General features: G+C 50.8%; 1 protein-coding gene across 2 annotated transcripts in view; it reads right to left on the reverse strand.

The window, feature by feature from the left end:
- Window positions 1–11,494: 11,494 nt before the first annotated feature.
- The window catches only part of fstl5 (follistatin-like 5), a 60,219-nt gene continuing 57,857 nt past the window's right edge, over window positions 11,495–13,856 (reverse strand). For both annotated transcript variants that reach the window (XM_053878616.1, XM_053878614.1), the window contains one exon: window positions 11,495–13,847. In XM_053878616.1, coding sequence (XP_053734591.1) covers window positions 13,145–13,847 — 703 coding nt within the window. In that variant the 3' untranslated portion in view covers window positions 11,495–13,144. The remainder of the gene's footprint in view (window positions 13,848–13,856) is intronic.

Below are 13,856 nucleotides of genomic sequence, written 5' to 3' on the forward strand. Positions count from 1 at the left end.
CTCAGAGGTTTGTTCTGGTGCGTTCTTGATTGAAGACCAACAGGTCCATCAGCATCAAAAGATTTGTCTGTCCAGAGTCACATCAGTTGTGTCCTGTAACTACAGAAAAACAGCTTCGTATTGAGGAGGAAACCTGCATGACTGACCGTAGACCATCAGTGGAGCTGGAAAGTAGGGTGCATCCTTCCAAGCATCAAACCTGAACTGGAACAGGCATCAACCTTCTGAAACCAGGTCTGTGTCGCTCTCTAGCGGGGGCTTCCGGTCGGGGTGGAACGTTCACACATGTGGAGGAGACAGACCAAGGACCTTCTTCCACAACAAACATCAATCTCCCCTGACAGCAATAGCAGGAGGCACCGTGCTAGCCACGATGCTAGCTGCTAGCGTGTTGAAGGGGTTTGGTCACGACACAAGCGCAGCATCTTTGCTGAGACTGTGGTCGCCATGCTAACTCCTGGGTGGGCGGGATCAGCTGCAGGTCAGACTGTGACGTGGGGCCGTGAGCGCACAGCTAGCACTGCTGAGAAACCCAGGAGAGGAACCCAAATAAAGCCTTCTTGATGGTTCCACGGAGTCTGACATTTACCTACCAGATCTGAATTGGATCAGGTTGTCTGGCCGAACCAAGTGTTTTCTGTCAGAACTGTAGTGTTACAATTCAACACTGCAGTCTTCTCAACGTACATTAGAGGTCTCCACGCTCCTTCATTCTAACACGTTTTTCCTGGAATATGCTGCGAGATGTTTCCAGAATGTTTCTATGTTGGAGAGGTGGACACCTCACTGTTCTTCCAGAAGACGGTCTCAATCATCTGCAGCAGCTGCTGACCTCCGAGTCTCCTCAGGGTTACAGAAAGCAGCCGTCTAGACCCAACCATCTCGCCGAGTTACTCTGCTGAAGAAACCAGAGGTTCCATCCAGATGAAGGTTTGAGCTGTGAATGAATCGTCATGATCCCGGCCGCCTCCACAGTCCCAAGTTTGAATCCACGCGCTGGACTGATGGAGCCATTTCAGTCTTTCTCCTCTGTATCTGCGGAGATAAGCGGGCTAATTGGCTGCTTCTGCTCACCAGATAACTGCCACAGATGAGCGGCCGCCGCAGAAATAATGAGCTCATGAAGATAAGGATCATGGGGAAATTGGAGATCGGGGATTCCCAACGTCAGACTCCTCTTGGAGGCGCCGTCGAGAGCAGACTCCAACACTGGAGCGACTCCAGAGCTCAACTCCAAACCTGAGGGTCAGAGAGGCGAGCTGTGGAGGAAGCCAGAGTCCAAGGCCTTGTGTGCTCATCCTTCCCTCTGTCCTTCATTGTCTCCTTCCTTCCTCACAGTCATTCTCTGTCTTCTCCTTTTTAATTTGATCTGCCATTTTATCTTCTTCTGGGGCTCCTTACTTAACCGACTTCCCTTGTTCCCTTAGTTAATTCGTTCCCTGCATGGTCTTAGCTGCTTGTTTGCTCATCCTTTGATCTCTCCCCTTCTTTGTTTCTTCCTCTGTTAGTTTATTCACTGTGTTTTATTCTGTGTTTCTTGGTTAGTTCAGCAGCTCTTTATTTGTTTGCTGCCTTCTGTCATCGCCCTTCCTTCACTGGACCATTCCTTCCTTCCTTCCTTCACTGGACCATTCTTTCCTTCTCATTCCCAGCCTTCTCCTCCCTTCAGCTGGCAGTGTTGCACTGCTGTGTAGAGGAAGCTAAACCTGGTCAATGCTGTGAGAGACTCGTGTCTGGAAGAGTCACGCACTGAGTCCGAGCTACTGTCTGTGACATTCCAGGGGACCAAAGACGTGTTTCTGCTGAGTCAGTGGCTCTGTCAACCGGCAATGAAACGGTTGAGTGAAGGAATGGTTCCGAACAGCCGGTCCCAGAGCTGTCGAGTCTCCGGTGTCAGAGTCTCGTCACGAGAGTGGTTTTGGAGCAGCGACTTTCTGAGGTTGACTCTCATTTCTCCGCCGCCGAGGCACGAAACCTCGTTCCGGCTCTTTCCCATCTCTTGTCCGTCTTTAAAACAGATGGGCTCCGGCGCCGGACGACTCGTGATCCATTCTCATTCTGTTTTTGGCGCTGCTTTCCACTCGGGCTGCTCCAACATGGGGGTAATTACCAGCTAGCTCGCTCCTGAAGGCTCCGCTCCTGGAATTCAATCAGCAGCTGAGGGAGATTTAATTCCCAAATTCCCCCATGTTGAAGCAGTAAAGCCACGGCCATTGATTTAGTGGCAACTTCGCCTTTTCTTTCCAGACGTCGTGCTGACTTCACCCCACTTGGAATCACAGGGAAAATGGAGCGACTTTTTGTTGCCGCTGTGGACGGGAGCAGTTTAAACGCCTCTCTGAATGCGACTTTAAATTGGAGAAATACAATCGCCGCTGCGGTACGTCGTGGACGGATGCTTTCAAAGACAAACTGGACGCTCTCACCGCTTCATCAGCTCACCAGCACACAGAGTCCAGCTCAGAGTCGCAGTTAGCCTTTAGCTCCTCGAGTCACAGCAACACGCGGAGTCTCTCTGGGCACATGAAGTTCAACAGTCTAGCAACAACCTGCCAATGTTCCAGCGACGTCAGGCTCTGCGCTCCGTCTTGACTCGTGACTCACGGGTTGATGTGACGGGTTGGCTCACCTGGAGAAGAGACAGAAGCTCAGGACCCGACAAGTGTTCCGGTCGATCACCCGAGTTTCCACTGATGACAGCTTCTAATTTCTGTCCATTTCTCGTGTGGAATTCAAAGAAAGCATGTTCAGAAAATGGCTCTGGAGTCTGTTTTGACTGACTTGGTTCGACTCCATCTTCACTTGCCTCTCATTTTGATTCCTTTATTCGTGTACCATTTGTGTTGTGTTGTTGTGTGTGGTCACTTTCTTCTCCATCAGGTGAAGCGGTTCAGGCTCTCAGAGTTTCATCACTAACAACGTGGGAGGAGAGCAGAAGGCTGTATGGAGAAGCAAAGTCCATCTTGGATCCAGCTCCTTCGGTCGCCGACCTCACCTCAGTGTGTCGCCCATCTACTGTGATCCAGCCAGCTCCATTAGGAGCGAACAAACTGAGCCAGCAAACCCACATTTGGCAGCTCTAATGAGTCGGGATATGAAGAATGAGCCGACGGGGTCCACAGCAGGTCGAGTCCCACTCACTCCATTTAACAGTGATTAAATAGAAAAGACAAAAGCACCGGTGCTCATCTCTTCTCTGGTGAGAGCCGAGCCGGCGGAGACGGCTCTGATCATCACTCTCATGGAAGGAAAACTTCTGCTCCTCTGAGTTTTTTCATTTCACTCATGAAGAACGTCTTGGTTCTTCTCTTTATGAAATGTTAATGAGTCGCAGCAGTCTGGTCTGAGATAGAGAAGATTTGTGAGGAGCGACGCCTGAAGTGATGATGCTTTTATTAAAGGTCAGGCAGCACCGACGACGTCCTGCGAAAGCTTCTTCACTTTGACTGACGGATGCTGGATTAGTGGAGAAGGTTTTATTCATTTATCTCTCACTCTGGTGAATCAGGTCTCAGCAGCGGAGGGTTCTGAAGTCCAGACGCCCATGTGTCATCTTCTTATGCATTTTCATACTTGTGTTGCCGCTTGTGTCCACCTGAGGGCAGAGGTCCGGACTGGACCTCATGCTGGGTCGAGGCTTCATTGGTCCTCGCGTCAGCAGCTCTACTCCACGTCTCTGCTGGTTTGCACCTGTCGGCAGCTGCAGGAGCTGATCTCTGCGGGTCACAGGGCCTGTGTCTCATCTGGAACCCAAGCCTTGGTCCTCTCACTCTGGAGTCATTAACCAGACTTCAGCGATTCATTAATGAACACAAACAACGAAACAGCCTTGTCTGATGAAAAACACTTCGTCGATGCGACGCTCCGCTTCCTCTCTAATCTGGATTTAATGATTGTAAAAGTGCCTGTGTAAATGATTCATGCTTTATCACTTCAGAATCACACACTTCATTACAGCGACGAGGAGGAAAGGAGGGCCGAGTTCAGCAGGTGCTCCAGAGGAGACGCTCCAGATGGAATCCTGTCCAGATGGATCATGAAGCTGGGAAACATTGCTACCAACACAACTGACTGTCAATAAAGTTTTGGAGAAAAGTTCAGACAATCCAAGAACTTTCAGAAGTTGGATCCTGAAACAACAGATGTGCTATCGCGCAGCAGCTGGAGTCCCTGAGAAACCTGGAGACCTCTTACGGTCTGTGAGTCCACCAACACACTCGGCCACAGATGCAAACCAGCCTGAAGTCCAGACCAAAGCAGGGGGCTTCCCTGCTGGTTCTCCTCTGAGTCTCTCCTGGATGACTGCGCTTCCTGGGGTTCAGGTGTCACTGAAAACCACTGCATACAGCAAGAAACTTCACCACGTTGACCTTCACTGCCTCGAGCAGAATTAGGGGATGCCACTGTAGTGACTATGTCTGACCACCGAGTGGCAGTATGTTAATGGGACCAAACCTGCAACACTGTTGCTCCTCTTTTTTCAGATCAAGAGAGAGTCCTGACAGAGAAGCTCATGTTCTACGGGTCACTCCGAATTGACCTTGGTTGAAGCGGTCAGTTGAGAGCTTTCTATCTGCGGAGGAGATGAAGACAGAGACAGTTGCCAGTCTTCCCTCACTCGTGAACAAGACCCGGAGAGACTGCAACTCCTCCACCAGCAGAGGCGCTGCCTTGCTGAGCCCCACATCCCTCCTCCACCACCCGAGCCTCCTCACAGCAGAGGAAGTGGACAAGTGATCTCCTGCCATTGAGCTACTGACTCAGGTGGAGCGTCACGCGGAGCAGCTTGGACCGAGAGGACAGATCATCAGGGATGAAGCACATCAGGGTCCATCAAACTGTCTCTGCAACTGAAGAATTCTTTGCTTTAATAGCAGCAATTACAAAGCTTTACTGCCGCGACAGCAGATGGCTGGAGCAATGACAGGGAAGCAAAGGAGCAGAGGCTGCCATCACATTCATCACTGAGTGAAGAAGAAGAAGAGGAGCAGGCTGAGAGAGGTCAAATCTATTGGTCTAGCTGTCAAGACGGACGGTGCAGCCACATGTCGTGGTTCTTTGCCACAGAGGAGTTTGTTCCTCCGTCAGCCGGAGAGGAAGTTTGACAACGGTGTGATGCTAGGACCTTCAGGTGGTCCTAGCTTGAAGATCAGAACCTCTGGTTCAGAGGCTGTGAGTGGAAGTGAGAAGAGCCCTCACCTCTCCCATTGCACCAATGAGCTTGACAGTTCCTGAGCTGAGAGCACCACTGTGTCCTTGTTGCGGCTGAGATGTTTCCTTGGCAACGTGGAGACAGACACAGCATGGTTGTTAGTAGCAGCGAGAGAAACCCAAACCTCACGAGCTGCTGTGAGTTCCTTCAAAGATACAGTATGTGTGAGCCACCAACAGAGGAGCTCCAGATGGTTTCACCAGGACGGACCAAACTGTGTTTCACCTGGGTCATCTCTGGGGTCAGCGGGTGAGGACCGTCGGGGAGCTGACTCTGTTAGGGCTTTGAAAACCCGGGGTCACTGCTCAGTTCAGAGCGTCAGACAAGCGGGGTGCAGCATCTCCACCCGTGGAGGAGGCCGCCTGCCAGTTCAAGAGCTTTCTCGCACACATTACCAGATCTTAATGTGCTTTATGTGGAGAGCAATATCGCCGCGGCGGGAAACTCCAGTAATCTATAGACACTTCAGCCGCCTGGCTGGTAATGAAGTCGCTGCTGGTTGAGTAATTTATTGTGTGTTTCTCACTGTGCTAATGGTTTTTAGCCTCATTAAGTCACAAAGTGCAGGCTGCTGTTTTTTCCTTTCATTTGCAGCTCTGACGCCAGGTAATCGCTCGCGCTCGCAGATTGGTTTCAGCTCGCCATTCGCCTTTATGATTCATGTTTATTTAAGAGCTCATCAGCGATAACCGTGAGAAAACTTAATCCGCCGTAGATCACAATTACAGCAGTGAGAGGGCCGGGGTGTAAGACTCCGCACTTCACCAGCAACAAAGCCGTTACGTAACTTCTGTCTGAGCAGCGCAGCCTCTTCCATCACGCCGCCATGGCCGCTCGCAGAGCAGCACGCTTGATGAACGACGGAGACGGCTGGTGAGGGCGGGCGCCCCGGCGTGTCTCAGGCGGTACAAGGCTTTCTTTGTCAATGTCAGGCGACACACACCAGCCTCTCCCCTTAAACTTAACCATCCAGAACACATGGCTAACGCGGCCATTGGCTGGAGGTTCGCAGCCAGCGAGTCACCCTCAGGTGGGAGGGGCTGCACCTCGACTGAGTCCAAATGAGACGTTGGCGGGCGCGGGTCGATACCGGCAGCGAGACGGAGGCATTTTAATAAGCCAGCGCGCAGGAATTGAACCCGTCACTTGGTGAATATAGCGCCCAGGGTCTAAGCAGCTCTGACACATAATCATTGTCGCTTCTTACTCCTCGTCCTTGAATCTCACGTTGGGAACTCGTGGGATTCATTCACAACCGTGACGGGGCAACTGAGGTCATGAGGTCAGAGCAGTCAGGGCCCTTCACCGGTCACACCAGGTGACCACCAGAGGGCCTCGTCTGTCCTCACACAGGGAGGTGGAATTTGCTGGAGGCATTTAGTGCTATTCTAACGTCTCACTCTACCTGAACTTGGACATAATGATGGATTTGTCTGTGTGTGGTTATGCTTATCTGTGCTAGTGAGGTCCAATTTTGGGGGAAAAATCTCCTTGTAGGGCGCTTTTGCCAGACCCCACAAAGTTAAGCCTCAATTTGAGGATGAAGACTTCAAAATAACTGGGCCATTATAACTGGGTTTCAGTTTGGTACAGACCTCAACCATAGGGCCACTAAAAGTTTTTTTGTTTGAAGCAGTTTTGAAAATTACTTAGAACCTTTTATGGCGATACTTTCATTTACACTTTAAATAAAAGATATATCGCTTTCTAATATTTAGACGTGGTTTTGTTATATTAATTTTATTCTGAATTTTATTCAGTTTTTCCAATCTTCCCAACAGTTTGCATCTCGTAAATTTACTTTTCAATGACAAATAAATATCTTTGATGATCACGTGGTTTCATGCCATTTCACAAGGTTTTGGTTTGTTTACGTCTAAGTAAATATGGTTGTTGATCACAAATGAAATAATTTGTTCTGGGAAAGGTGGGCCCCGGGATCAAAAAGGTTAAGAAGCCCTGGTTTAGAGGGAGAGGCTGGGGAAAGGTTCCCACAAGGATGGTGTGACACACCTGTGTGTGTGTGTGTGGGCAAAGACACCAAAGTCAAGAATCTCTTCCCAAGGTTGTTGTTCATGTGTAGGAGACAAAGGGCTGCAGGTTCAAGACCTCTCACTGTCGTTCCAGTGAAGAAATGCCGTGTCTCCTGCAGTGAAATGATCTCACTGTTTCACTTCATCATATCACATTCTCAGAAAGCAGTCAGCATGAATCTGTGTGAGAGAGTCAGTCTCTCTCTCTCTCTCTCTCTCTCTCTCTCTCTCTCTGTGCATGTGAGCGTCAGTGCGAAGCTCAGAACAGCAGCTGGTTCTGGTCCACGAGTGTCCCCGTCACTCTCGGCTCCCCTCCATCACTCACCCGTCGACTCTCCCGTGTGTGACTCCGGCTGATAAGGTTGTCATGACATTTTCCGGATGGCGACGGGAGAATGCAGAAAACAAAGGCTGCTAAACAGATTCCATCCTCCACCTTTCTTTATCATCACGCCGGGACCAGACGGAGCTCCACTAATGGACCTGGGAGGGAGGTCCAATCCAGCAGTGAGCGGAGAGAAGTAGAGTCGTCCAGGCAGACTCGAAGCAGAACCTGGGGGGCCTGCTTCCTTCAGGTGAACACCTTGCTCAACGTGCGTGACCCATGTGATTAGCAGCAACTGGAACTGTCCAGGTTGGTGGCGCAGTTGAGCTGCTGCCGCAGAAGCAGTGAGAAGCAACTGAAGCCTTGTTGTGAAGAGAAGTTCTATCACTCATGTCAGTGAGGAGTGCGAAGTCGGGAATATTAGTTCAACTCGAAGTATCTTAAAGGCAATGTCAGGAGTGGTACAGCAGCTTTCACCTCGTGTTCATGACGCTCCCCTCAGTCACCTGACCTGCCTGGTCTGACAAGCCCTCCGCAGGGCGAGTCGAACGCTGCGTGTCATCTGCATATTTACCTCTCAGTGCAAACATCCATCTGCTTGAATGGGTTTGTGTGTCAGGTGCAGCCTCCGGAGCTGAGAGGCCGTCGGCATTTACAGTAATCGCTTCACGTCTTTGGTGGTTCATTTGCATTTCATTCCTCTGACCCTGATGATTATGGAAATATGATTTGTAATGTACTGGAGCCTGCTCAGCATGTCAAGTGGATCTGAGGGAACTGATCTGGCTTCAGAGACGTTTGTCAGGGTCCTTCACTGGATGCAGGTGACCTGGGTCTGGATATGACTTGTCAAGTCTCCGAGTATTGAACCATCGCTCTGAACCATCAGAACCCCAGGTCTGACGTCCACAGCCATGTCAGCGTCCTGCTGTGTAGAGCTGGAGCCACCATGCCAGGTTGTCTCTGAAGTTGTTCTCCATGGCCCGTTCAACCTGAATCGAGACTCTGGAGCAGCATCAGCAGCTGTCGGTGCTTTGACTGGTGTTGCCCGCTAACAGCCTCTCTAACCAAGCAGAGCCTCCTTCCTGTGTCATGGCAGGGACTAAAATAAGTCAGAACAAAGCTGATCTTCTGAATCAAACATCACAGAACGTTCTGCTCCTCCATCACGACCAGACGTGTGTCTGACGCCGCGCGTGCAGCTGCCTTCTCAGCCGCCTATTGTTGTGGGTTTGTTTGTGTTCCAGATGAAGAGAGTGAGTTTGTGACTCTGAGAAACTCGTCTTTGGAAAACAACTCAAACACGTCTTGACAGAAGCGTGATGAGTCTCCTGTCTGTTTCTGCAGCACTTCAACTCTCACCAAAGTCTCAGCCTCCTGTGAGTCTTCTCTTCGGCCTCAGCAGACTGAAACACTCTGACTCGGTTAGAGCTCATCATGACAGGAGCGAGAGGCGGCATCGAACAAGCCAGCGGAGCAAGAAGTGAACCAACAACCATCGAACACACAGACGCACACTCCTTTTTTCACAATCAAAGTCTGTCTCCAGGACTCTGTCGGGTCTCCTCAGGGCTGTGTTCTCTCTCCATGGCTCTTCTCCCTGTACACTAACTGCTGCACATCCAGCCATGAGTCCGTGAAGCTGATCAAGTTTGCAGATGACACCACCATCATCAGGCTCATCTCAGATGGAGATGAATCGGCTTACAGGAGGGAGGTAGAGCGGCTGGTGTCCTGGTGCAGCCACAAACAACCTGGAGCTCAACGTCCAGAAGACAGTGAAGATGGTCATAGACTTCAGGAGAGTAACAGCTCCTCTGTCCCCTCTCATGTTGGCTGGTTTACCCATTCCTATTGTGGACTCCTTCTGCTTCCTAGGAACCTCCATCACTGAGGACCTCAAATCGGAACCAACCATCAGGTCCTTCATCAGGAAGGCACAGCAGAGAATGTTCTTCCTGAGGCAGCTACGAAAACTATGACTGCTGCTACGAAGCTGCTGGTGGAGTTCTACATGGCCATCATCCAGTCCATCCTCACCTCCTCTATCACCGTCTGGTACAGCAGCACCACCTTCAGGGACAAGTGCAGACTGCAGACCGACACTTCTCGTCCTGGACATGGACTGTTTGTTCCTCTTCCCTCTGGCAGGAGGCTACGGTCCATCCAGACCAGAACCTACTGTCACAGGAACAGCTTCTTCCCCTCGGCCGTCAGACTGTTGAAATCGTGAACAGCCTTTGTTGTTTATTTTATTTTATTTATTTATTTAATTAATTTATTTATTTTTTGTCAGCACTTTATTCCAAAACACTTTCCTAGTTGGTGGGCTCCCCACTGACCATGGCAATAAATTAAATTCTCATTCTGATTCTCCAGCTGCATTATCCGGTCGTGATGGAGAAGCCAGGCTGAGGTGGCGCTGAAGCCCATCAGATCCAACTCTCACACTACTGTCTTCCGGTACTGCAGGAGGAACAGTGAGCCCGGTTCACACCTGCTTCACACCCGGAGAGGTTGACAGAAGTCGCTCAGAAGAGCTGTTCTCCAGAGATGAACCAGCGTCCGGGTCCAGACCTGCAGCGACGAGAGAGTTTCGGTGGGAAGTCTGAGATGAAGCTGATCTGCTGCGAGCGCGTCTACCCCACCAGGTGTAAAACAAGAGACTGCCGAGTTGAGGAGACTGAAGTTCCTCAGCCAAATGTTGCTCCTGCTGCGGCGCCGTCAGAGAACGACTCGTCTCTCCCGAAATAAACTTGTTTACATCCAATCATGTGTTGTAGCGTGAAGAGGAGGACGGTTTGATCCCACTCAGCGCCGCCGCCTTCATCATCATCACCCGCTGCGTACGCGTGTGGGTGTGTGGGGGCTTCTCCTGGTGCGCTCCTTCAACACCTCATTATTGTGTGCTTCAGAGACTAAGTGAACCCCAAAGGTTGACTCTCAGGCAGGAGCGCAGACAGCGAGGGGAAAACAATAAAAAGCCACAGTAAACGTTCTGTTCCTCACACCTGACGAAGCCGCTGCTCTAGAACCTCCTCACCGGGTCAGGGTCTGGCTGACCAGTGACCGGTGGGGGTCACATGACCAACATGGACGCCCCACAACACACGTATGAAGTTCCTTGGTTAATTATCCATCGCTGAGAAGTGGTGAGACCTTTGCAAGGTTTGTTGCTCCAAGTTAGACTCGCTGACAGGAGTCTGAGGAGGAATTCACACGCTGGAGCCCAATCTGTTGACGAGGAGAAGATCGCTAATGAAGCTGGCTAAAGGTCAGCGCCATGGCGACGGCCGACCGTCCTGAAGATCCATAAATACATTTTTAAAACAAGCAGCAGCGACTGGAGCGCAGGGGAAACAGACTAGGAAGAAGGTGCCACAGCCTTCAGTGGAGGGCAGGTTCTCACAGAGAGGTGAGCACGAGGAGAGCGGAGAGTCGACATCTGTTTGTCAGCAAAATGTAAATAAACACTACTTTAATGAGAGAAGCAAAGCAGACGAGCAGAACGACTAATTGTTGCTGATGAAACTGCTCATTGTTTGTTTGTTCATTGATGCAACACACACACACACTTGTTTGTATTTCCATTCTTGTCAGGACATTGTGGGGACCTCTCATTGCCAAGCCTCTATCCATCCAAAACACTAACCTGAAGCAGGAGTCTGAAGTTATTTTGAGGTTTTAATCCTCAAATTGGAGCTTCACCGCCAACTAAAGGGCCCCACAAGGCAGGGTTTTCCCGAAGATTGGGCCTCACTAGGATATATAAGCTTAAACACACACACACACGGCATGAATAGACACGTATACCTACACAAAGAACACACCAGCTGACGCACAATGAAAGGACAGGTCAGTGAGGCTTCTGTGATGAGCGAGTGAAGATGTCGGAGTGAAGGAAGTCAGGCGTGGAGGCAGAGGTTGTTCTTCAGGTTTATTGTGTCGAGCGTCACATGGAGGAAACAGACATGAGAACAGCGACGGTTGTTTGTAAACAAGGTGGGAATAAACAAGTGGTCACACGTGAGGTCACAGACACATTTGTACTTTATTTACACGCCTCCCGAGGACAGGAAGTGACATCATCACTGGAGATTGAAAGGTCTTGACATTTGTCATTTGAGTTGCTTCGGATTTGAAGGTTGTTGGATGAAGGTTGAGGGTTCACAACGTAACTATGAACAAGACGGGTCAGCAGAGATTGGACATGTGAACGTTGTGTATCTCCGTGGCAACGTCACTTCCTGTCCTCCCCGTAAACACATTTTGCAAGTCGAGAGTGAAGATGCATAGAAAGGAGCTGCGACAGCGCCACTGTCGGGTCGACGAGTTTTCCTTCGGCAGATTTGCCGCAGCAGAAGCTGCTGGCTCGCACCCGTCGGCTCCGCTGGTTTTGGTCCTGGACTGACTGGACTTGCAGGTCCGGCAGCTGTCTGATGTTCTGAAGGGAACACAAACTTGCCTGACACCGTTTCAACCCCCGGGTTCACCACCCGCTGCTACGTTTCAGTTCACCTGAAGCTAACCATCGACTATAGCGTTTTGCTGCCAGTTGTTGGCTTTGGTGGTCTACCTAACTCCAAACATGACTTCCTCACTGGTTACGCTTCTTTACTTTGGAGACCTTCCCATACAGACGCGGAGTTGAAGGTGTTGCATACAGTCTGTTAGCGTTAGCGAGTCATCACCCACCTCTAGCACATCTCTACTTTTGGTCCTGGAATCTCCGAGATCACCCTATCAACACATACGGGGCAGCTACCACCTAACAGGGACTTCATCTTCCCAACATCGGGAACAACTTCAGGTTACGGAATGGCGACGAGCGCCGACTTCAAAGTCGTCGGATAAACGGATTTTTAAATCCGCACCAATGGATTGGAGAGAAAGGGGTGTTGTGCAGTCACACAGGGAATCAAGAAGTTTTCCTTGAAGGCACAGGAAAAAAGTTGGGAAAAATAATTCCGATATTTACAGAAATAAAATCGTAACAATCGTTAGAGACGACTTCATTCATTAAGCCGAATAATATGAGGATGGATTTTTGTCTCCCTCTGGTGGCTGCAGTTGGAACTGAATTCGAAAACAAGCCACGCTTCCAACACAGTTTTAGGATTGATTCAAGAAGGACAGGAATGGTTGCTATTGAAGATGGAGCGGTAACCAGGGATGTGGAGACACCCATTGTGTCTGGCTGTGGCGTGGACATTTGTAGCGGCCAATTTAGAACCGCAGAGTCACATCAGATCAAATCCAACATGGTTTCAGAAATGACGGAAGCCAGGACCCCCGACGTTTGGGGGCGGGATCCTGGCTGGAAGCTGGGGGCGTGTCTAATAGCCACTCACTGAATCATGACTTGTTCTGACTGCACGACAAAAGTCCATCCTCATGACGGTCGGGCTGTTTGTTTTGAGGCCGGATGGTTTAGATTTCTTCATTTGAGGAACATGTTAGCAACACTGTGCCAATTGGTTGCGGCACTGTGAGGTGAATTACCAATCATTTCATCGTGTGAGTCTCGCTTGCCTGACTTTGGGTTTTTGTTCTACAGATGTGTGCCACGTCTACCTACGAGTCCCCCACCCAGACCACCACGTTCCCCCTCGCCACCTCCGTGATCTCACAGTTGAGCTTGCTTAACCGTCCGTCCAGGATGAAGAGCGACTCTCTGGAGGGGCTGGCCAGGTACTGACCGAACATCCCGCTGCTGACCACCACCCGGTTGCCGCTGCTCCACGGCCACTCAGACGACTTGACAGGCTCCTTCAGGCTCTTGATCATCTTCACTTTGCCGCTGCTCAGCTCCACGAACAGAAGGTCCGTCTGGCGCCCGGAGCTGCCGAACACGTTGTACTGGTGCAGCTCGGTGAAGGAGCGCTGGAACGCCAGGCCCGAGATGTGCAGGTTGGTGTGGATGTCGTACGGGTCCTGGACCTCTCCGTGATCGGAGATGGTCTGGATCCTCATCAGGCCGTCGCTGTCGTCCACCGTCACCAGGTAGCGGCCGTCAGGAGACACGTGTGGAGTCCCGGTGACGTCCCGGTTCTGTCCGATCACGCTGTCTGTCACGCCATCGACAATGAGCTGAGGCCGAGTGGCGCCGGTGGAGTCGGGCCGGCAGTCCACGAAGTAATAGCCGCCCAGGTGGGTGTAGGCAAGCGACCTGGGGACGCAGCTGAACTCCCTCAGGCTGATGTTCCTCACGGACGACATGCTCTCCAGGTCCACCTTGTGCAGCATGGGCTCGTTCCGATGAAGGACGATGCCGAACCTGAGAGTA

This window comes from Synchiropus splendidus, chromosome 11 (assembly GCF_027744825.2).
Source record: "Synchiropus splendidus isolate RoL2022-P1 chromosome 11, RoL_Sspl_1.0, whole genome shotgun sequence".
Taxonomy (NCBI): Eukaryota; Metazoa; Chordata; class Actinopteri; order Syngnathiformes; family Callionymidae; genus Synchiropus; species Synchiropus splendidus.